Below are 22,159 nucleotides of genomic sequence, written 5' to 3'. Positions count from 1 at the left end.
CGTACTTATGTGTTATTATTTACAAAAGATGTTCCCAATGCACAGTGGGATGTGTCTGTGAGGTCATTGTGAGGCACCCTTTGTGAGGAGCAGATCCCAATTCTAGCTACACTCGTACTCATATTCGGATCTTGGGGGAAGAGATATCTTCTACACTAGCATAACTTGGCAAAACCCTATCCCTCTTACCAATCCCAAATCCAACAATCTCGAGATTTCCTTTCCAAAGTTGGAAAACTTCCCTCCTTTCACCGAGAGGAGGGACCACCTCTAGATGTTTTACATCCAATAGGACTCTTGGGTTTATTTAAACCCTATAAATTAAAGTCTAAATTGAATTAGGATTTGCTCTTCACACCAACCTCCTAGCACACCTCATTGTGTATTTGGAACATCTTCCAATGAATAACAATGCACAAGTACAACCCAATGTGATATGTTGTGAGGTTGGTGTGTGGAGCGCTTCACGACTATTAGGAGTAGATCTAGACTCGTGTAAACCCACCCTTAAATCCTAAAGCCTAAATCCAGCCCTAAACCCTAACCCTAAGCTTTAAAGCATAAAATCTAAATTCTAAATCCTTAAACCCTAAATCCCAAACTTATACTTTCTTGTCTTTTATTAGGCCTCCTTAAACAACTAGGAGATTTAATTTCTTGATTTCACTAACAAAGGAATGGGTGAAAAGGGAGATGGATACAAAGAAAAGGGTAAAATCATCTCAATGGGCTAACAAAAGCAAATTTTGATTAATGGATCAATGCAAGGTTCAAAGTATCAGAAATGCTAAGTGTATCGGAAAGGCAATTTTAATAGACGTATCGAGATATGCATTGGGTACGCATGTGTATCGGAGAAAAACTAAGATACACATAGATACGCTTAGAAACACTATAAATACTTTAATAAATCATAAAAATACATCAACAAAACTAAATATAAGACCTCAATGAGGTGTATATACATTAAATAAATATGTTTTAATGGTTTTATGAAGAAATATATTGTAGTTAATTATAATTCCATTAAAAATCCTATGCTTAAGTATAATTTATAAATTATAATTCTTAAGTTTTAATGTTTTATGGGATGAAAAAAACCCAATTCTTTTATCCAACATAAAACATGAATTGGCACAACTTCTACATGAAAATATAATTAATAATTATTTATTATTTATTTCCAAAAATTATAAAAAATAAATAAATGTTAAATAATATATTCAAAAAATAGTTATTAAAGAAGAAATTTCAATTGCTTTTTGAATATGATAGATCATCTATAGAATTATAATATATTCAATCATTGTGATCAAATGATAAAATATAATTAATTAATTATTTATTTTTTAATTCTAAAAAAATAATAATAAATAATTATTAAACATGAAATTTTAATTGGTTTGTGCATATGATAGATCATCCATAGAATTATAATATATTCAATTGTTGTGATTAAGTGATAAAATATAATTAATTATTATTTTTAATTATAAAATATAAAAAATAAAAAAAATATTAAAGAAGAAATTTCAATTTATCTATAGATATGAAAGATAAATCCATAAATCTAAAACATATTTAGTCTTTATAGGCAGAGAAAAAATTACATTTTCAAATTTTTTGTTAATTTATATTTCCCCAAATATCTTCATGAAATTTCCATAAATCTACTGATAACACAAAAAATTATGATTTTGAATGTAAGAAATGTATATCAACATAAATTTAAACATTCAAGAAAAAAAGAAATCATAAGATATTATAAAAATTGAAAAAATTACCTACTTTTGCCATATTTTTTCAAAATTTGAAAAATCTTCAAAAGAATTAATGATTCACACTTGTTTCTTGCAAATTTTTGCAAATCTAGCACTATATGAATGATGCTTGGAGTTTTAGAGTCATTTGGGGGTGAAAAAAGCATTATTTTAGGGAAAAGAAGTTTGCTTCCCCCTTTATTTTTTTTTCCAGTTTTTGGTCGTATCTTTTTCATCGATATGCTATTGATACACCCCCGATATGGGTTTGATACGCATGAAAAAAGATGAGATGCACGATTTCCATATGTATCCCATATCTGTTTTTCAAAGATACGATACAATATGCCTCATATAGGGCATATCTTATTGAAATTTTAAACCTTGGGTCAATGATTAATGATGGTGTACAAATGAGGGCCACCTTCCTAGGCTTAATCATGGCTTTAACTCTTTCTATGTAGAGATATTTTATTGGCACGAGATATGTTTTGTACTTCTATCACACTAGAATATGTTCAAATAGCTCTTCTTCTCGTTGTCTTTGTTCTCCATCGAAGAAATCCTCTTCCTACAGACTTTGAGGTATGCTATTTTTTTCTCTATTTTCTTTCAAATGTGTGGATGGGAAGAGACTCATCCATTGTTTTTCTCATCTATTTCTTGTAGTTTAGTAGTAAAGATTGATAATTATTTCTCCACTTCCATTAAAGAAGATCTTATTTGTGTTATGGTATGTAAATTTTCTATTCTTTTCTATTTTTATATACTTTCTCCTATGTTTGTTCCACTCATTACTTTTTCTTGGGGTCTCTAGTAGATATGCATTTTTGGGTTTTCATTTGTTTTTGAAAATAATCTGCATTTGCATTAATCACTACTCACATCAAATGGTTGTGTCCAGCTAATGATCAGATGCCCTTCCTTCATCAATTCCATATGCATACAAACTTGCTCTACTATTAAAAAAAAGATGACTAGTATATATACAAGTATTTTAATTTGCTTTTGATTTTCAACTAGAGAGGAAGAGAATGAATAATGATAAAATAGTAACACTAGCCAAAAAAAATCATTGTATATATACATATATTTTATCCACTCTAGAATATAGAGTCGAGTAGTCCAACTAGTTACAGGAAACAAGTAGAAACAATAAATTACAAAGCAGAAAAAGGAAATGAGGAGAAGATAAACAAAAGCTAGGTCTATCTTAATATATACATATGGATTTTGTGGAATCAATCATGTTGGTGATTTGGAATTCTTGTTGGTCTTTGGTGATTGATGATGAGAGGATGAAGGAATTGGGATTGGTACATTATCATTATTTCAGGATTTGGCAGTGAAAGCTACGTGTTATCAAACCTGTATTTAATCCAATAAACCAAGAAAAGCACCTGCAATAGTCCATGGAGGGGAGATATCAGAGAGGAAGAAGAAGAGAAGAATAATACGAAAAGAATAGAGCAAAATAGTCTCAACCGAATGAGATTAAACTGTCGCCCCTATATGTTTAAATTCATAATGAAAATGAAATTACAAAATTACCCCTGATATTATGATTTAAGAATAGAGACAAAGCATAGTTAAAAAATAGAGTGAAAAAGATTAAAATAACCCTAGAAAAAACACTATTTTTAACACTCCTCCTCAAGTTGGAGCATATATATCATACAACTCCAACAAATGTATTTCATCTGAGCACCACTCAATCCTTTGGTGAATAGGCCAGCCAGTTGATCTTTAGACTTCACATATGGGGTAATGATTTCTCCACTAACCACATTCTCTCTAGCAAAGTGACAATCCATCTTTACGTGTGTAGTCCTCTCATGGTACATTGGATTGGAGGAGATATGAATGGTTTCCTAGTTGTCACAAAATAGCTTGATAGGAATTGTGATTGATATTCTCATTTTCTATAATAGTTGTTTCAACCACACTAACTCATATGTAGTGAAGCCATGGCTCTATACTTGGCCTCATAGTGAAGCCATGGCTCTATACTTGGCCTCACCACTACTCCTCGCCACCACATTCTACTTCTTGCTCTTTCAAGTGATCAAATTGCTTGAAAAAAATGTACAATAACCACTTGCTGATTTTCTACTAGTAGTTGGTCCTGCCCAATCAACATCTATATATCCCTTCATGGAGAATTCTTTCCCTTTCTTATACAACAATACTATTTTTGAAGCACCCTTTAAATAGCATAGAACTTTAATAATACATTTTTCCAATGGATTGTCCTTGGGTTCTACATGAATTGACTCAATAGTCTAATACTGAAGGAAATGTTTAGTTTTGTGATTGTTAAATAAATAAATTTCCCAATTATTCTTCCGTATCATCCAGGATCAGCTAGGGGATTCCCCTATACTATTAGAGATCTTCACTTTTGGGTCTATAGAAGTGTCCACTGGTTTTGCTTCTAATAGACAAATCTCTTCCAACAATTCAAGCACATACTTTCTTTGTGTGAGAGAGATTCCCCACTTTGACCTTGCCACTTCTATGCCTAGAAAACATTGCAAGTGCCCCAAGTCCTTAGTCTAGAATTGATTTTGTAGGAACTATTTGAGTTCTTCAATGCCATGCTCATCGCTTTCTATAATAATAATATCATCAACATAAACCGTCTTTCCAAAGGTAGTAATTCTACTAAACACAAAGTGATCAACCCTACATTATGTCATCCCAAATTGTTGTATCATACTACTAAATCTCCCAAACCAAGCCCTTGAAGATTCCTTCAACCCATAAATTGCTTTCTTCAACTAACACACATTTCCTTCTTCCCCTTGAGCAACACACCCTAAAGGTTGCTCCATATATACCTCTTCGTCTAAGTCACCATGGAGAAATGCATTTTTTATATCCAACTAAAACAATGACCAATCAAAGTGTGCAAGTAGAGAGATAAGCACATGGACTAAACCAATTTTAGCTACATGTGAAAAAGTTTCAATATAATTAATTCCATAGGTCTATGTGTACCCTTTATCTACTAAGCAAGATTTATATTTCTCTACACTACCATCTACAAGATGGTTAACATTATAAACTCATTAACAACCATCTATTTTCTTCCGTAGAGGAAGAGAAGTGAGGTCTTAAGTATGATTAGATTGGAGAGTATGAAATTTCCCTCTTGCACTACGGAGAGAGGAGGGCATCATAAAGAGACCTAGGAACAAACACAAATGATAGAAAGGATACAAATTTTTGATAGGATGGAGATAAATGAGCAAATGAAACATAATGAGATATAGGATGTTTAGTACAAGCACGCTTACCTTTGCGAAGGGCAATGGGGAGATCTAAATGAGATTGATCTATTGATGAAGAAGTCGGTGATGGATGAGGTGGAGCTAAAGTAGGTTGAAACATGGTACCATGGGGACCATGAGCACACACTCTATGGATTGGTGGTCATGTTGGCTCTTGAACATTAGTAACCGACACCTCCTCCATTGGTAAGGGAAGAGGAGGTGGGGATAATTTATCAAGAGAAGTATAATCCATTGCAGAAAAGAAAGGAATATAATCAAAGAATGTCACATCAAGAAGAACAAATGAGAGATGAAAAGAATGACTATAGAACTTATACACTTTTTAGGTCCAAGAATACAAAAAAAATACACATTTAAGAGCACAAGCGTCCAACATATCCAAAATAAGACCCAGACAATGAAAAAAATAAACACAACCAAAGACATATAAAGGCAAAGGGAATAAAGTTTGAGAAGGAAAGACAATAGAGATAGGAGAAGATTCATGTAGCATTGAAGGTGGTATAAAATTAATGAGGAAGCAAGAGGTGAGGACAACATCAGTCCAATACTTTTTTTGGGAACGAACATTTGAATCAAAAGTTCTTTTCCATTGTTAGAATGAAAATATTTAAAAGAGACATTAAACTAATTCTGGACTTTAGCATAAAAAGAGAAAAATATCAAACACTTCAGTACGAGATTTCATTAAATAAATCCAAGTCGTACTTGAAAAATCATCAACAAATGACACAAAATACTTAAAACCATTGTAAGACAAAACTGGATAAGGACCCCAAACATCTAAATGAACCAATTCAAAAAGACTTGAGACTCTAGTACCTTTCTTTGAAACAAAAGAGACACGACAAAGTTTACTAGGCTGACAAACTCCACACTGTAACTCACAAACAAACACCACATCCGGAACATGACTCTTGAGAGTTGGAAGAGAGGGATTACCCATTCGATAGTGCCACTACAGTGGTGTAACAGAAGAATGAAGAGCTATTTGTGATCCACCACCATCGAGATAATATAATCCTCCAGCTTCATGTCCACCACCAATCACTTCCCCATCTCAAGATCTTGAAAAATACAATAGGATAGAAAAATGAGATGGAGCAATTGAAGGATTTTGTCAACTTACAAATAGACATAAGGCTAAAGGAAAATTTGGGAACATAGAGCACCGAAGGTAAAGTTAAATTAGAATATAAAGTTACATTATCGGTACTAGAAACAAGAGAGGTAGTACCATCAACCAAAGGAGATAACTGGCCAGTTGAGGGAGGGGATAAAGATGTAAATAGATCTGAGGACCCAATCATGTGATTTGAAGCCCCATAATCAATAATCCATGGTTTAGAAGAGGAAACAAGACATGGACATGTACTTGACTTTGCAAGAGTTGTAGTTTTACCAGGGGAAGAAGAGGATAGACGGAGTTTTTCATATTCTTCCTGGGTGATAAAGACAATTTCCTTCTCCTTCCTAGTTCCTAAAGCAGCAGATGGTGGGCCATGATTCATCCATCTATAGTAGCATGATTGGCCCAAGTAGATGGTGGGCCATGTAGATCATAACAATAGTTTATAGTATGTCATTTCCATCCAGAATAGTTGTATTCTTTGACCATTTCTTGACCATCAACACCCACACCACAACCTCTAATGTTCCCATCTCTACCACCATCATAACCTCCCTCTTCTCACACCATACTTACCCCCTCTCGGATAACTACTTCTACCATGTGAGCTACCTATACCACCTAGAGTTGCAACTAGAGCTGACTTCTCTTATACTGGAGTACTATCTATATGTGGGTTTGTAACCCTTCTAACTCTGGAAAAACTTTTGATAGTGTGGTTATATTACTACTACCTAAAATCTGGTCACGCATTGGTTCAAATTCTACCCATAGTCCAGGAAGAAATCTTGCTACATTCATTTGATCTCTTTGTTGTTGTTGTACTTTGAGATCAATTGAAAGGGGCTGGTATGAATCTAACTCATTACACAAACTTTTTAAACTAGCTTAGTACTCCTCCACACTTTTATCATCTTGTTGCAACTGAAAATATTCCTAGTATAATTGATATATTCTAGTTACATTATCTTGTCTAGAATAGAGTTGTTTGGCATGTTCCCAAATTTCTTTCGCAATATCAAAGAACATCAAGTTCACACTAATATGAAGTTCTGTACTATTCCAAAGACATGTCATGAATCTCATGATTTGCACATTCTCTTGAATCCAATCATTTGTACCCTGTAACCTCTGGGTCTAGTTTATTTTCTTTAATGTACTTTAATTTTCCTCTAATTGTCAAATTCACCTCAACAGATTTTGCCCATGGTATATAATTTGTACCGCTAAGTTTGATCAACATCATTTGTACAGCCATGAAATCCAATTGTACTATCACACTTTTGTTTACTTATAGAAGCTGCCATCAATCACAAGTTATTTCTGCAACACTCTCCCAAACCGAACACCTTTCAGAGACAATAAAAGCATTCAACTGATTTCTCTATTGGTCTGAAAAAATCAATAACATAGCTGCAATCCCTTAATCTGGAACATAAAAAAAAAAAAACCAGGAAACCCTTCTACAAGTCAACCGACCTCACCTTTCACAAAGACTAACCCACTAAACACAACAATAAATATTCGACCTGCACATTCACAGTTCCTCTTTGAACTAACAAATAGAGGGAGTCTAATACACCATCAATAAACCAACCAATGATGCAACTTGAGGCATGGAAGCCTTCTAACCTTCTGGGCGATCAATCATTTTCAATCTTTCCCCTTCCTTTCACCTTTTATTAGTAGAAAACTTTAGTCAATGCAATCTTAGGCATCCTTCATTGATGTAGGCAAGTTGGTCGATCAACCAGGCTCTAATACCATGTTATTAGACCCGTATTTAATCCAATAAACCAAGAAAAACACTTGCAACAGTCCCTGGAAAGGAAATAACTAAGAGGAAGAAGAAAAGAAGAAGAATACAAAAAGAATAGGGAAAAATAGTCTCTGTCGAATGAGACTAAATTGTTGCCTCCATATGTTTAAATTCATAATGAAAAAGAAAATTACAATATTATCCCTAATATTATGATTTAAGAGAGATAAAACAGAGTTAAAAAAAAAAGAGAGGGGAAATATTAAAATAACCCTAGAAAAAAAAAGCATTGCATTTTAACACGATGGAAAGACTGTCATAATCCAGTTTAGTATTTGGCTTGGATTAATGGGGCATCTAAATGCTAATCATGGTTTCAAAATGAAATCATGAGCCTCTTGAAACTTCAATTCTTGATTGAGAATCCAAAAAACGAAGAGAGGAATCCAAAACCAATCAAATTGAGAAATGAAAACTGCTATGTGGTTTATATGATCTAAAGCAAGTTTACTTGATGGTGGTTGGGTTTTAGTACATTTACTTGGGGGAAATTTTGAGTGTCAAAATAATTAAAGTAGCATGACATCATATTAGGATTTGGGCATCATGCTCATTTTCTATTGTGTTCTCCTATTCTCATTATACTATACAAATATGACTTAGAAAGGTGTACAAATTGAAAATTGAGCTTAGCTTCAAAAACTAGATAAAAAACATTTTATAACACATTAAACAGGATACCTGTCCCATATCATGTTTGTGCTTCAATCCAAACAATGATAACAGGTTTAAGAGAAATAGGTTTGCTCAGTTTCTCTATGATATTGTACTTGAATTCCTATTGGTTATCAGGAAACAAATTCATTTCTATTGTTTTTATATGAATGAAAATGAATATATTGTTCAAGCAGAGATGTTATTGTATCTAGACAATCCCTTGATGTTATAACTCTGGATCTAGCACTGGAAAGTATTCCAAATGTTGTTCCAAATTGCTGGGAGAAAAAAAGAAGAAGCATTGGTTGCAGAGCTCTAAATGAGCCTAGAGGCAATGGACATGTATCGGCTTTGGAAGGAAATTACATGACATGAGTAGGATGACATACTTGCCTACTCCAAAAAATCATAGTTGTAAACTGATAGTGGCTAGTGAAAATTCAAAGGGTGTTCATTTAAGATGAATTATAGTAGAACAAATTATACCCATTGTTGTTGTCTGGGCTTTATGGACTGAGAGAAATAGAAGGCTTTTTTTGAGAATAGTCCTCATAACCTCATAATCACAAAATACTAAATTCATATTGAAAATGAGTGCACCCATATCAATTAATGGGTTCACAACCAACAACAATATCTGAACTTAAAATCGGCAATTACACAACAAACTAGAACTAAATTTAGGCAGCACCAAACTAAATGATGAATGTTTTCATTAATAATAAAACAATATTGTTCTTGGAAAAAGAAAAAATTGGAAAAAAAACAAAAATAGGGTTTTTGTAACTTATTGAATAGGAGATATACACCATTACTTGTTTCTAACTCAGTTTTATCCATTACTTGTTTCATAATAGGAGGCTACCTCAAACATTCTTAATTACATGAAAAGTGGCCCAAGCAAAGGACCAAACATGGACAACGTCTTCACACACAATTATTTGCTCAAAAAGTAAGGGTTCTTACAAAGGTCTTATGATAAGTTGAGTAAAGGGTTGGCTAATGACTTAATGGGGTTAATCTAAATGATTCAAGATAACAAAAGGATGATAAATTTGGGGGATTAACTCCAAATGACATATGAAAGAGAGTTGACTCAAATGCACAACTCAAGGGTTTGACAAACTAATGCATTACTCAAAAGGTTGGCCTTTAGGGAGGTTACATAAGACCTGTCACTAAAAGAAAGCCCCTTTTCAATTTTTTTTAAAGATATAAAATGTTTATTTTTAAAAGCAAGGAAGCCAAGAGAAAATATATTTTACTTTTAAAAACTGAAAGGATAGGTAGGCATCTAATGTGAAATAATGAAGTTCAAAAATATCATTATTTTCCAATTTTACCAATCATTCTTCACAGGAGTGGCCTTAGATCATAAAAGAAATGCGACTTCTTTCAATAACTGCCTAAACCAGGTCCAAGAGAGGTAGTAGGATTCATTCTTCCTCAAAGAAAATAAGAAATAGCCAATGACATTCTTGACTTATCCTTACCATGCATTTGTAGAGTAGATCAGGACAAACTCTACTATTTTTCTCTTTTTTCTGAGTCCCTCTTTTTTTCCTTATTCTCTCTTTTCTTTTACTCTCCCTTTTTTCTTCTTTTTTTTTCTCCTTTTTCTTGCTCAAATTAATATTAAATCTGCTAGACTGAAAAAAAGTAATTGGACACCCTTGCCCTTGGTTTGAAAATGTCTCCATGCCCTAGTATGCACACCTCTAAGAGGTCTTAGTACATAGGATGAAATGTGGCTTTGCTTGGGTTCATCAATGAAAGATACAAGGCTCAAAATCCAAATATGTTGACCGCACCTAAACCACTTCCTCAAGCTACCTACATATATTGCTTTGGCTCAACAATTTTCTTTTGATTTCCTAGGAATCAGGTTATACTTAGTTATAATGGTCATTAGCTAGTTTCCACCACTTCAAGAGACACGTTCAATTGTCACCCATTGAAAGAGTTTATCCAAGTTTGGGCCTCCAGAGGACTTTTATAGCTCATAATGGAGTTTGTAGGACCATTGGTTCAAAAGATAAGGATATTTGACTCAAAAGCATATATCTTGCCTTTGCTGAGAGTTTGCCTCATCATCTCCATAATCGATTCTCCAACCACTTGGTTGACATTATTTGTAGAACTTTGCATTTGCACCCTGTTTGGGATGCCTTTTGGATCTTGCCCCTTTCTTAATACTCTTTATTATTTTCTTCTTCTTTTTTTCTCTTTTGTTCTTCTTTTTTTCTCTTTTGTTCTTCTTTTTTCTAAGCCAAGTATTTTCTAAAGTTGTTGAGGCAAAAAACAATGAACAGAGAATGTAAGAGGCGTGAGACATAGTTCAGAATGTAAGAGGCGTAAACCTCCTGAACACAAGGAGGTGTAAGCCTCCTTAAGAGGAGGGGGGATGAAGAGGAAGAAAAGGTAAAAGAATCTCATTTTTCTTTATTCTTCTCTTTTTTTCTTCTCTTCTCTTTTTCTTTTTCTTCTCTTTTCTTTCATTTCCTTTCCTTTTTCTTTCTACCTTTTTTTTTTCTTTTTTCTATCTTTTTACATGAGGTGTGCATGAGGCGCATGAGGAATATGCCTCTAGAATGTCCTAGAGGTAGCACCTCTGGCATATGCCTTAAGGCACTTTGGGGGTGCCTCTAAGCGTATGTTTTCCATGCCTTTTAAAACACTGGGTGAAATCACCTAAGAGAGTATCGATTTCCTCTTCATAGAAGTAGACAATTTCTATTAAGGGTAAAATATAAAAACCACCCCTATAATTTCATTTTAACAAAAACCTCTTCTGTAATTTTGAAATATCTAACATAATCTCCCTTTCATCATTCTCCCAATTAGAAAACATCGACCTAATGCATTAGTTTTTTTAAATACCCATTTTACCCTTGTGTCTTTCAATTCAGATGGAGATTTAATAAAATACTCCCAATAGAACTACTAATCAATTCAAATGAAGTTTTACTAAAATACTCCCAAAAGAATAGGGATGACAATTTCCCTAAATTCTTAAAATCCTAGAATCCCATAATTCCATTTTTGAAGTACCCCCAAAGTATTATAATTTAATTCCTAAAATACCCCCAACTTCCTATGTTATATGTGTAAATTGCCCATGAAATAAATAATTTTTAAGAAGTTGCATTGGAGTGGGGAAAATTCGGGGTTTACCCATCCCTGATGGGGAATGGATACTCCGCCCTGAACCCGCCCCACCACCAAGGCAGGGAATGGGAGGGGGTGCCCCACCCCAAATCCGCCCCGTTGCCATTCCTACAAAAGAAATTCTAATTTTAGCTAAAAAATTTCCTAGGTTAGGTTAGAAAGAGTAAAGTAATTTCATTTTGTAAATTCATTATGATGAGTGAAGTCTAAATGGGTAAATTTGGCATTTTGATTATATTGAAAGATGCCTTTATAAGTAGTAGAGGCAAATTTGTAACTTCTGATTCTTTATTATTGAGACAATAATGTTTTTTAGGTACCGAACTAGGGCCATGTTTGGGAGTGCTTATTCCAATAAGTGCATTTGGCCCAACTTTTTCATGTGCTTATTATTTCATATTGGGTGTTTGGTAGTCATTTTCTCCAATAAGCACTTAAATAAACATTTGTAACTATTTTGCCATTCATTTTTCTTTCAAATTTTACAAAAGCATTTTTATAAAAGTAATTTTATGAAAGCACTTTTATTAAAGTACTTTTACGAAAGTATTTTTATGAAAACACTTTCATGAAAGCACTTTTATAAAAGTACTTGTATAACATTCAAGTAGGGATAATTTTATAAGTGATATTTTAAAATTCAACTAAAATTTGAATAAATGCTTATTGTATAAGCACTTAAAAAAAGTTGGAAATTTGAGCTTAAAAATACTTTTATTTTTAAGATAATCATTTATTTCCCAAACTTCAATAAGTGCCTAATGATGTACTTCCAACCCAAATAAGCAGTTATTTTGAATAAGCACTCCCAAAACATGGCCTAAGACAAATAATGAAAGGGAGGTAACTGCATGTTTTTTCGAAGGCTTTTGTTAAAATGAAACCTTAGGAAGGTTTTAACTTTTAACATTTTACCCATTTTACCCAAATAATGTTCTTATAGGGGTTTGCTCTGTAGGTTATAAGAAGTTAGTTTACATTACGTTTAAAAGAAACGGAGAAAAGTGAAGGGGGCATTTTTCAGAAAATAAAAACCAAACCCCTTAAAGAGATTAAAAAAAAAAAAAAAAACAGTAGTTATGTTTGTGTTAGTTGTTAAATAAGAGCCACCAAACAGTCCGCCGAGTTCCAACCCCTAGAAGGTTCGTTGGGTCAAACTGGTCAAACAACCCCAAGGCAACTAGCCATGCAACCCCAAATCCCTAGTTCCGCCACCGCCACCGCCACCGCCACCTACACAACAATCCCCATATCCGGCAATGACGTCATTTCCCGATCTCTCCACAACCTCTTCTCCTTCATCTCCCAGCGCCGCCCCTGGCCAGAGTTCATCTCCCCCGACACCTTCAACCGCCCACACTCACTAGCCCACGCCGGCGACCGCCTCCGCAAGAACGCCGTTCACTTCCGCTTGAATTACGCCCTGCTCGTGCTAACGTGTGCACTCCTCTCCCTCATCGGGATTCCTCTGTACCTGCTTCTGATCGCGGCGATCTTCGGCCTTTGGCTGGTGCTCTACCTGTTCCGGGAGGACCCATTGTTCTTGTGGGGCCACCACGTGGGCGATCGGGCGGTATTGGTGGGATTGGTCTTGGTCTCTGTAGTAGCGATTTGGTTTACGGGGGTTGCTGGGAATATGATCATGGGGATTGGGACTGGGCTCGTAATCTCCGCCGTACACGGGGTTTTCAGGAACCCAGATGGGCTGTTTTTGGACGAGAACGAGGCCATGTCACAGGGTTTGATCAGGCCTGGATCTTCTCCGAGTTCAGACCGGTGGGATCATGTGTTGAGACCATAGAAATGTGCGTTAAAAGGAGTAGGAACAGACGAACAGTATATGCTTTTTTTCTCTGAGGATTTTAATGTTGTCATCGATATTCTTCCCCCTCATTTAATTGGGAGAGTTGGTGGATACCCTTTTTTTTCATCTAGTTTTAACTGAGAATCTCTGGGTGAGTGTTTGTGTGTGACATTTGTTGTGGGTTTCGGCTTTTTGTATTGAGAATGTTTTCTGTTTTGCTTCTATAGTATGTAACTATGTATGTATTTAACTATTATTTATCAGAAACAGAATCGGGGAGAAAGTGTGGTTGTGAGTCTTGTGACATGTAATGTGTTTTGCTTTGTTTGATCTTTAATGTGGATTGTCAATTCTTTGTTGGATTTAAGCTCAGTTGAGTTCTTGGACTCTTGGTTTCTTTACTGGGTGGGGTTTATTTCTGAGAATTAATAAATTAATGACTTATTAGTGTACGTGGAGGTGGAGTTCAGACTCCTGACGATCCAAATCGTTAGAGCTCAAAACGAGGATATCGCATATCTGGTTGTCATGGATGCTGCTTCAAAGTAGAAGTTCAAAATGAGTATTGGGTGTCTAAACTCTAAATATCCTTGTTGGACTGATACCAAACCCACTCTGCGTCATTGCGTGATCAAGTACAACCAATTGTTGTCTTTTTGGGCAATGGGTTTACATCAACCAGGTGGGAGGGAGGGGTTCTCTTCCCTAGATGGTTTATTCTCTGTTGTTAGTGAATATTGTTTGGACCTTGTTTGGCCTCAATTTGAAATTTAAATTGAACAAGTGCAGAATGTTTCTGTACCAAAATTCCTTTTCTATTCTCCCTTATCTTTTGGGTGAGCAAGAGGTGAGATGTATCAACTATCAAGTATCAAATGGTGAAGCAGAAAGTTTACAAGGGAAGGGACAAAAAGTCTGCTGCAGAGCTCTGGTTTTAATTTTCACTTTTCAGCTCACTCCACTGGGGCGTTCTGTGCAAGTAAAATGAAAAATGTGTTTCATCCATTTGGATGCTCATGACTGATGTTGGATGAGGATGACCCATTAGGCATCATTAGCTGACCTGTGCCAGGAGGTGCAGATACGACTCCATTTGACTGTAGCCTGTTGGGGTTGGGGGTGGGGAGCAGTCATATTCAACTTGTGTAGTCAATGTCCAAGACCTCTCCCTGGCTCCCTGCTAAGTTGGGTTTAGCTTCTTTATTCATTTACTGCATACTGCCGCCCCATCCCTGTTGCATTCCAGATCCAGACCATTAATCAGTGTCTTCTGTTTTATTATAATGATGCTGGTATTTGGTGGTTCAAATTCATGCAGATACAGCTGAAACTGCACTACTTTCTTACGTGCTTCCAGAGATCCTTTTTACGAGTGTTTGATAGAGAACTTACTGCTACTGGATGAAGAGAAAAAGCATGTTCCAAGAATCATGCTGATGATCCATTGTGATCAATTGCAACCCTCCAAGTTCAATATGTTTATCTTTTCCTCGACAACACCATTCAGAGTTACAGACATTAGACTGGTATGATGGAGATATATATATATATATATATTCAAACATCCATATTCCATATTAAGTCAGGAGAGCATGGAACTCAAAGTCTTGGCTTTTAAGAATGAAAGCAATAAAAAAAAAAACTGCCATTTACCAAAATGAGCTTCTCACATGTGGAAGAGGGTGATATAGATATATTATTTTTCTGCTAGAGTACCCAATATCAACTCAAAGTATTTGGCTTTTCAATTTTAGTGGTACAATTATTAGGAAAGCCAAAATAGAAATGAGCAGCACCTCATGTATTGTAAAGTAAGAGCATGGAAAAATTTTCCAATATGTAATTAATCTTCTCAGTGTAAACAAAACCAGAGAGCTGCTTGCCAAAAAAAGGGACAAAACCATGGAAACTAGGCCCTCTTTTGCTTTATGACTTTTCCTTCTTTTACTAACGGAAACAGAGTTTCATATTTTACTTCTGAATCTTACCAACTTGGCAAGTGTTTCCTGAGCTGCCAAGGTCTGGGAGTGGTCATGACCAAGCATCACCGTCCTGATGCTAATACAAGTCCTACACAGTTCCTCACCACTGTCGAAATGTCCACCTCTCAATAGCAACTTGGCTCTGGTCTCAAGCAATGTAGCCTTCAACAGTGTAACATCTTGCCATACATATTCATCTACCCTTTGGTTAGACTGGAATTTCTTCCTCCAGCAAAGTGAACCATGATGCCAATGTTGTATCTGAGACACGAATGATTTCTCGACCTCCTCAAGTACGTTGGTGCACACCTTCAGTAACTCCAATGCTGAATTGCAGCGTGAGAAAACTGTGAAGGCCCGGATTGCCAGAGGAAGAGCAGTCCTCTTTATAAAGAGAACCATATCAATTGCCTTCAACTGGACAAGTGGGGGCTCAGATTTGAACCCAAATACAAGGAATACAGAAGCCCACAGGTGGTCAGAATTCATTGCTGGGTTTGCAATTTTTTTCACACCTTGAACTGCAGCTTTGGCAGCAATCGAGCCTCCTTTTCTTCTCATAAATATTTCAGTGATGGGATGGAACTGAATCCAGCATCCAGGCTGTCTATTTGTTCTTCTTGCCAAGCCTAGTTTTACCAGAAGGAGAGCTGATTCTGTTTCACATCGAGTTTGGGGTGCTATGCAGCAACATAAGGCGAGTCTTAGACGTTCCTTCCACTGCTCAAACCCATTTCCAGTAACAGTAATCTTCTTAGCAGCAGCAGCAAGTAGAGTCACTGAAATGGGTGCTGGGGCAAACCAAGCACCAGCAAGAAGCATTCTCAAAGATAGGGGACTCCCTGTCCCATTGGTTTGGGCTAAGACAGCAGTACAAAAACCCAAAATCATCATTAGGAAAGTATTATTCTTGAAGAATTGTTCATCCCCAGCACTCAAAGAAGTACAGGAGACGCATTCATCAATTGATGCCTGGTTCACAGCTTCGAAGAGAGATGATGGAGAAATTGAGATCTCAGAGAGTAGTGACCCAATTATCCACAATCCAAAGCTTGAACTTCCCAATCTGTCAATGAACTTCCTAAGAAACTCCAACTCTTCATTTGGATAGTCTTTCTTTCGCCTTCCTCTGATCAAAATCATTGCATCAGGCAAGGACAATGGTTGGAGTGGCATTGGATCAAAGTTCATCACCTTTGAGAGCCGAGTTGTGACAATCACATGGGATGCCCCAGTATTCCTTGGGATAAAGTCATGCAGATCCTTCCTTTCCCACCATTCCTTCTCAGTTTCTAGATTATCAATGATGAGTAAATATGGCATGTCTCGAAACAACTCTTTCTTAACTCTCTGAAATGCTTCAAATTCTTGTTCCTCAAAGCTTCGGATCCTCCCTCTTTCTTTCTCTGCTTCTGCACTCACGTCCAACCCCAGAATAACTGATAGGTTCAATATGTTCTGCCTGAAATACCGAGCTTCTCCACCTATCCAGAGCACCCTCTTGTATCTCTGTGAATGCCTGTAAGCAAACTCCAATGCCAGCTCTGTCTTTCCAATACCCAAAACACCATTAATACAGACCACAGAACTGAGACTTTTATTGTTCCCACTCTTTGATTTCTTATGTTTTGCCCTCTTAGATGGACTTTTTGCCATTACCGGTTCAATCCATGCTTCTAACTTAGGTTCCTTGCACTTCCTCAACTCCAAATTGATGTATCCTCCTCCTCTGGTTCTCAGAGTGTCACTTTCCTCATCTGCAAAGCCTTCTGAGACCCCATCTGATTCTCCTTTCATAATTGGCTTGGAACAGTCATGATCAAAAGAATCACCACATCCAAAAAACGCAGTCTCAATCTCCATCATCTCCTTCTCTCTTCCTAAAAAGTATCTGTTTCTTGGGAATGGGAACTCTTCAAGATATTCCATCTCCTTCTCAGCAACACTCTTCCTGCCGAGCTTTGCACTTAAAATCCCAGCAGCTCTAGATACACAACTTCTCCAATTACTTTCATTCGCCTCCAGCTTGAATTCATGTGATTTTATCAAGCTGTCAATTACTTCTTTCCACTCCTTATCATCTGAACTGCGATTGAGAAGGCCAGCAATCTCAGTAGGGTCCGTATCAAACAACAAGGGGACCAGGTTCTTCTTCTGGGTGAAGAATCTGATCTCCTCAATGCTGAGACGATTGAGAAAGCTTGAACTCGTGACAACCACAACACCATAAGTGGCTGAGCAAATAATTCTATCAGCAATCTCATGGCTCTGAGTATTTGAATATTTAGCTCTGTCTGCAACAAAACAAGCTATTCCCTGGAGTTCAAGCTCTGATTTAAGCCACTTACAGAAGCGTATCAGATTGGAATTATGGCCATGAAAACCTATATAAACATCACAGCTCCTGAGTTTTGCATTGGGAGAGCTAGAAACTGAGGTTTTTGCAAAGGAAATCCGAGGGACAGGGAAGGTAAATGAGATTCGGGGAGGTGCAGTATCAGGAACTGGAGCACAGGTCACAAATTTAAGCTTTTGGTCAGATGGGTCATCGCAGAAATCCAATCTTTCTGGTGGAGGGGTGTAGGAAGAGCTTGGGATGTCATCAGATACAGAGCCACAGTAAGAAACCGGAGGAGATGGATGTGTTGCTGGAGTTGGGTTTTCGGGCGTAGTAGATGGAGTCACGTTTTCTGGTGTAGTAGATGGAGTCGCGTTTTCTGGGGGCGGTGGAAGCAAGGCCCTTGGAGATATGTAAGGTGATTGTAAAGCTGAAACGAATGCTGATGATGGTGGAGAGATGAGGGATGGGGAATTCAATGGGGATGATTCAATTGAGCTCTTTATGCATGGTGAAAGCAAATCGGAAGGAGATACAGGGAGAGATTTCTTACTACTCGATTGGCTGCTGCAGGAACTTGATGTCCTGATGGTCAGAGGCTTAGTTGGAACTGCAGAACTCTCTTCCTCCAAAGCTAAGATATCTAGAGATAATGACTCTTGAGGAAGTTGAGATGGTGATGCTGCATCCATGAAGAAAATACAAGCTTGGTGGCAGTTGTAATATCTCGAAAATTCAAACAATGCTGAAAAACCAGAATCCTAGAATAGATTAAATCTTCATTTCCTGTCGAAGAATGGATGCCATATGGTCCTACTAATGGATTCTCAAGAGCAAAGCTGTTGAAACCAGTCATTTCCCAGAAGACCAACAAGAAAACTTACAAACTTGCTGTAGTTCATGTTGGTAATTGCACAAAATGGTGAATCTGATGAAAGACCAATGTAAAAAAAGACTACAGGAGAAGAGCCAAAAGAAGAAACATTTAATGATTTTATGTGCAGATAGCTTGTGGGCCTCTCAGATTCAAAAGTTCAAAGCCAAAAACTTTTTCAGCCACGGAAGAAGATCCTGAGTGGAGAAACAAAAACAAAGCACATTTCCCAAATGGGGCACACACCAATGACCAACCCGATATTCTTCCTCAAAGACTCAAGTTGACATAAGGATGAAGGTCACAAGTTCGCGGAAATCTAGTTCAAGGAACAAAGAAATGACCAATGGTTTCTCTACTTGATCCCCATGATGCAGAAGCAAAGATGATAAGCAAGAATACATCATAAAAGATCCATCATCAGACAAACCAAAATACTACAGAATCTACCTACAACTTTCTTCCAGTTCAGGCATAAGGATAAAAGAGAGAACCCTTCTCTTCAGCAGCCTTACAAAACTATTCTCTCTTTCTATGTCTCTCTCTCTCTCTAGTGAAATTGAAAAATTTCTAGGGACAGGGAATCTAATTCCTGGGCTCGATCCATTAGTATTTGAAATATAAAATAATGAAGCAGTGCTTGGAAAGGAGTAGCAGAGGGGTGAAGGGTGCAATAATTTATATTTGATTGCATTTTCTTTGTTGGGTTTGGCAATTTCTTTTTGTTTTTATGCGTGCCATGGTGCATTTTAATCTTTGGTTATCTTTTAACGTGGGTTGTCACAGCACAGAAGCCAAAGATGGGTCAGACTCAGAAAGAACTCAGATAAAAAATAATAATAAAGCATTGGGAGGGCAACCAATGCTCAGAGCTTGCTGGTTAGAGCCTCAAAACCCCATAAACAAACAAAGCTTGTAATATTTTCAGGTTTCTCTGCATGTGTACTCCCCTGAAATCGTTGGACTTCCCTGCACTGGGAATTGGACCGAAGACCGGGTCCAACTTGCACTTTGAAAGCGACTCTTTCGTGTTTGGCTTTCAGCCGTTCATTTCAAGTTTCAAATTTGAAGTCTCACTTCCGTCCTGAGTCCTGACTTCTGAGAGCTCTGACTATGCCAAGCAGCAGCACAGCTGTTGAGTCAGCATCTGTTATGTCTCTGCTGAGTGGTGATGAAATAACAACTGATGGCATACCAAAACCATCATAAAGCTGGACCCACCAAGTGACTAGAACCATTTACTTGCCTCTTTTAACTCAGTAAAACTCTCCTTTCACAAGTCACAAGACATTGCTATTATGCTACTACTATGCCAAGGTGCCATCATGATGCTGATGTGGGATACAGAATCCTGTGCTGAGTCAACAATCTGTAATTCTGGCTCCACCATTCCTTGGATGCACATGGCCAGATGGGGAGAACCCTTGGGCCAATGAACTCATAACAGTTCAACACCCATGAATGGCTTCTGTCTTTTGAGGACCCTCAAGCCTCAAACTGTGTGTGGTTTCTTTTCCTTTTTTTTTTTCTCTTGTTGAATCATCCCGCTTTGTCCCACTTTTGCTGGTAGTATGTATCTGTCCACGTTCAATCCATAATGTCTTTCTTTTTGTGAGCTAAAATCAACCTAACTCGTGAGGTGGGGTGGGACTTTATAAGTTTATATCACTCGGCAAATGAGCTAAGTTGTTCACAACTTCCCATCTTTCTTTTATGTTATTCTTTGTCGGCTGCTAAATGAATATTCCTTTATCTTTTTTCTTGGATTTGATACTACTTTGTTTTAGGTTTCCCTTTTTCCATTACTACAACTTTTCACTTACAAATATGGTTTTTAAAATCGGATCGGACTGGATAGTTAGATTAGAAAAACTGAGAATAGGTAATCGATTCCGTTTTACCTTAGAATCGTTATTTCACCAAAAATCATTGATTTGGTCAATAAACCGCTGATCTAGATGGTTGAATTATTCGAGCCATTCAATGGTTTTGGCCTTTTTTTTACTTTTTTTTTTTGTCAGAATGAGTCATTCATTCAGTTTAAACATTTGACCATTTGACCCGAGAATTGGACCCCTGACCAATTCGTTGTCCGATTCAATTTTAAAAACCCTGCTTACAAATAAGAACTGAAATTTCAAAAATCAGGATCGATATGGGCAGCCCAGTGCACAAGGCCCCGTGGGTCTAGAGAGGGATAAATATATGCAGCAGCATTACCCTTACGCTTTATTTATACAGACAGGCTTGTTTTCAAGTTTTGAACCCTGGTCACTCAGGTCTCAATAAAACAATCCAACTATTGCACCAAGCAATCCGCATCCCCAACTATTGCACAATACCAGGTCCTTTGCATTGTTCCTCGTGGTCAGGGACAGTCACGATGGAGAAGCTTGTACTTCTCTGAATCTATTTACTTGGTGGGTGCTCTCAAGAGGCTTCACCCATCAAGACATTAAACTAAATATTTCCCCAGTATCCCATCTAATCCCCCTCCCCCAGAAGAAAAAAGGTATGATAGCCAGCCACATAGCATATTAGTTAAATTATTCAATGCTAAAGAAGGCACAACATTAGTTGTTCCAGGAGCTGTTTATTTTAGCCATTGATTTTTAGCTTTTCTATTGTGATTTTGGCATCTGGCTAGAACCCATTTAACAGATTCTCTATCGTCTATACCACAAATCAAAGCCAATAAAAAAAATCATTTGATTTTTGGCATACACGATTTCTTTAGTTGGGACCCATCTATAATATAATGTATTAGTGCCCAAATAACCACAACTGTAGAGTAAGTGGTGAAGGGGCTAAAGGGCATGAGCTGACGATGAAATAAGCTTTTTCAGAGAAAAGTCCATGAGAAGAAGATGATGAAAGACACAATTTTTCTTTTTGGGTTTGGCTTGGCCCAACCCAAGTTTGATCTGCCTCTCTAAAATATTTGACTTCCACTTGGTTACAGATGGGAACCCACTGGCTGTGCGTGGGTAGTCAACAGATATGGAATGAATTAACAAGTAGTAGAGGAAGATGACATGTATTCCTTTTACATCTGCCTTTTTTTTGGTTATTTTGCAATGCCTACAATTGGCAGCCGCCCAGCATGCACCGCCGGATGAATCAGATTGCACAAATGGCGTCATCAAATTTGGGAGTGTTTATTTGAAAAATAAGTGCTTATTCTAATTAATAAGTGCTTATGAGTGTTTGATAAAAAAGAAATACTTAATTTCAAACAGAGGTAATATAGGTATTTTCAAAATAATGTTGCCAGTTAAGATAAACCAGAAAGAAAATAAGCACTTATTAAATAAGTACTTAAAAGATAAAGT

The 22,159-nt window shown here is 36.8% G+C and overlaps 2 protein-coding genes across 2 annotated transcripts; one reads left to right on the top strand and one right to left on the bottom strand.

The window, feature by feature from the left end:
* Positions 1-12,940: 12,940 nt before the first annotated feature.
* Positions 12,941-14,000, top strand: LOC148874950 (PRA1 family protein G2-like). The gene has a single exon (XM_088974250.1). The coding sequence runs from the start codon at positions 13,016-13,018 to the stop codon at positions 13,628-13,630; it is 615 nt and encodes a 204-aa protein (XP_088830376.1). The 5' UTR covers positions 12,941-13,015; the 3' UTR covers positions 13,631-14,000.
* A 1,304-nt stretch (positions 14,001-15,304) lies between these two features.
* On the bottom strand, positions 15,305-19,494 carry LOC148874949 (P-loop containing nucleoside triphosphate hydrolases superfamily protein). The gene has a single exon (XM_088974238.1). The coding sequence runs from the start codon at positions 18,643-18,645 to the stop codon at positions 15,598-15,600; it is 3,048 nt and encodes a 1,015-aa protein (XP_088830364.1). The 5' UTR covers positions 18,646-19,494; the 3' UTR covers positions 15,305-15,597.
* Positions 19,495-22,159: the final 2,665 nt, after the last annotated feature.

This window comes from Nelumbo lutea, chromosome 1, assembly GCF_056320005.1.
Source record: "Nelumbo lutea isolate HS-2025 chromosome 1, American lotus-T2T, whole genome shotgun sequence".
Taxonomy (NCBI): Eukaryota; Viridiplantae; Streptophyta; class Magnoliopsida; order Proteales; family Nelumbonaceae; genus Nelumbo; species Nelumbo lutea.
This window is presented reverse-complemented; position numbering and strand designations above follow the sequence as displayed.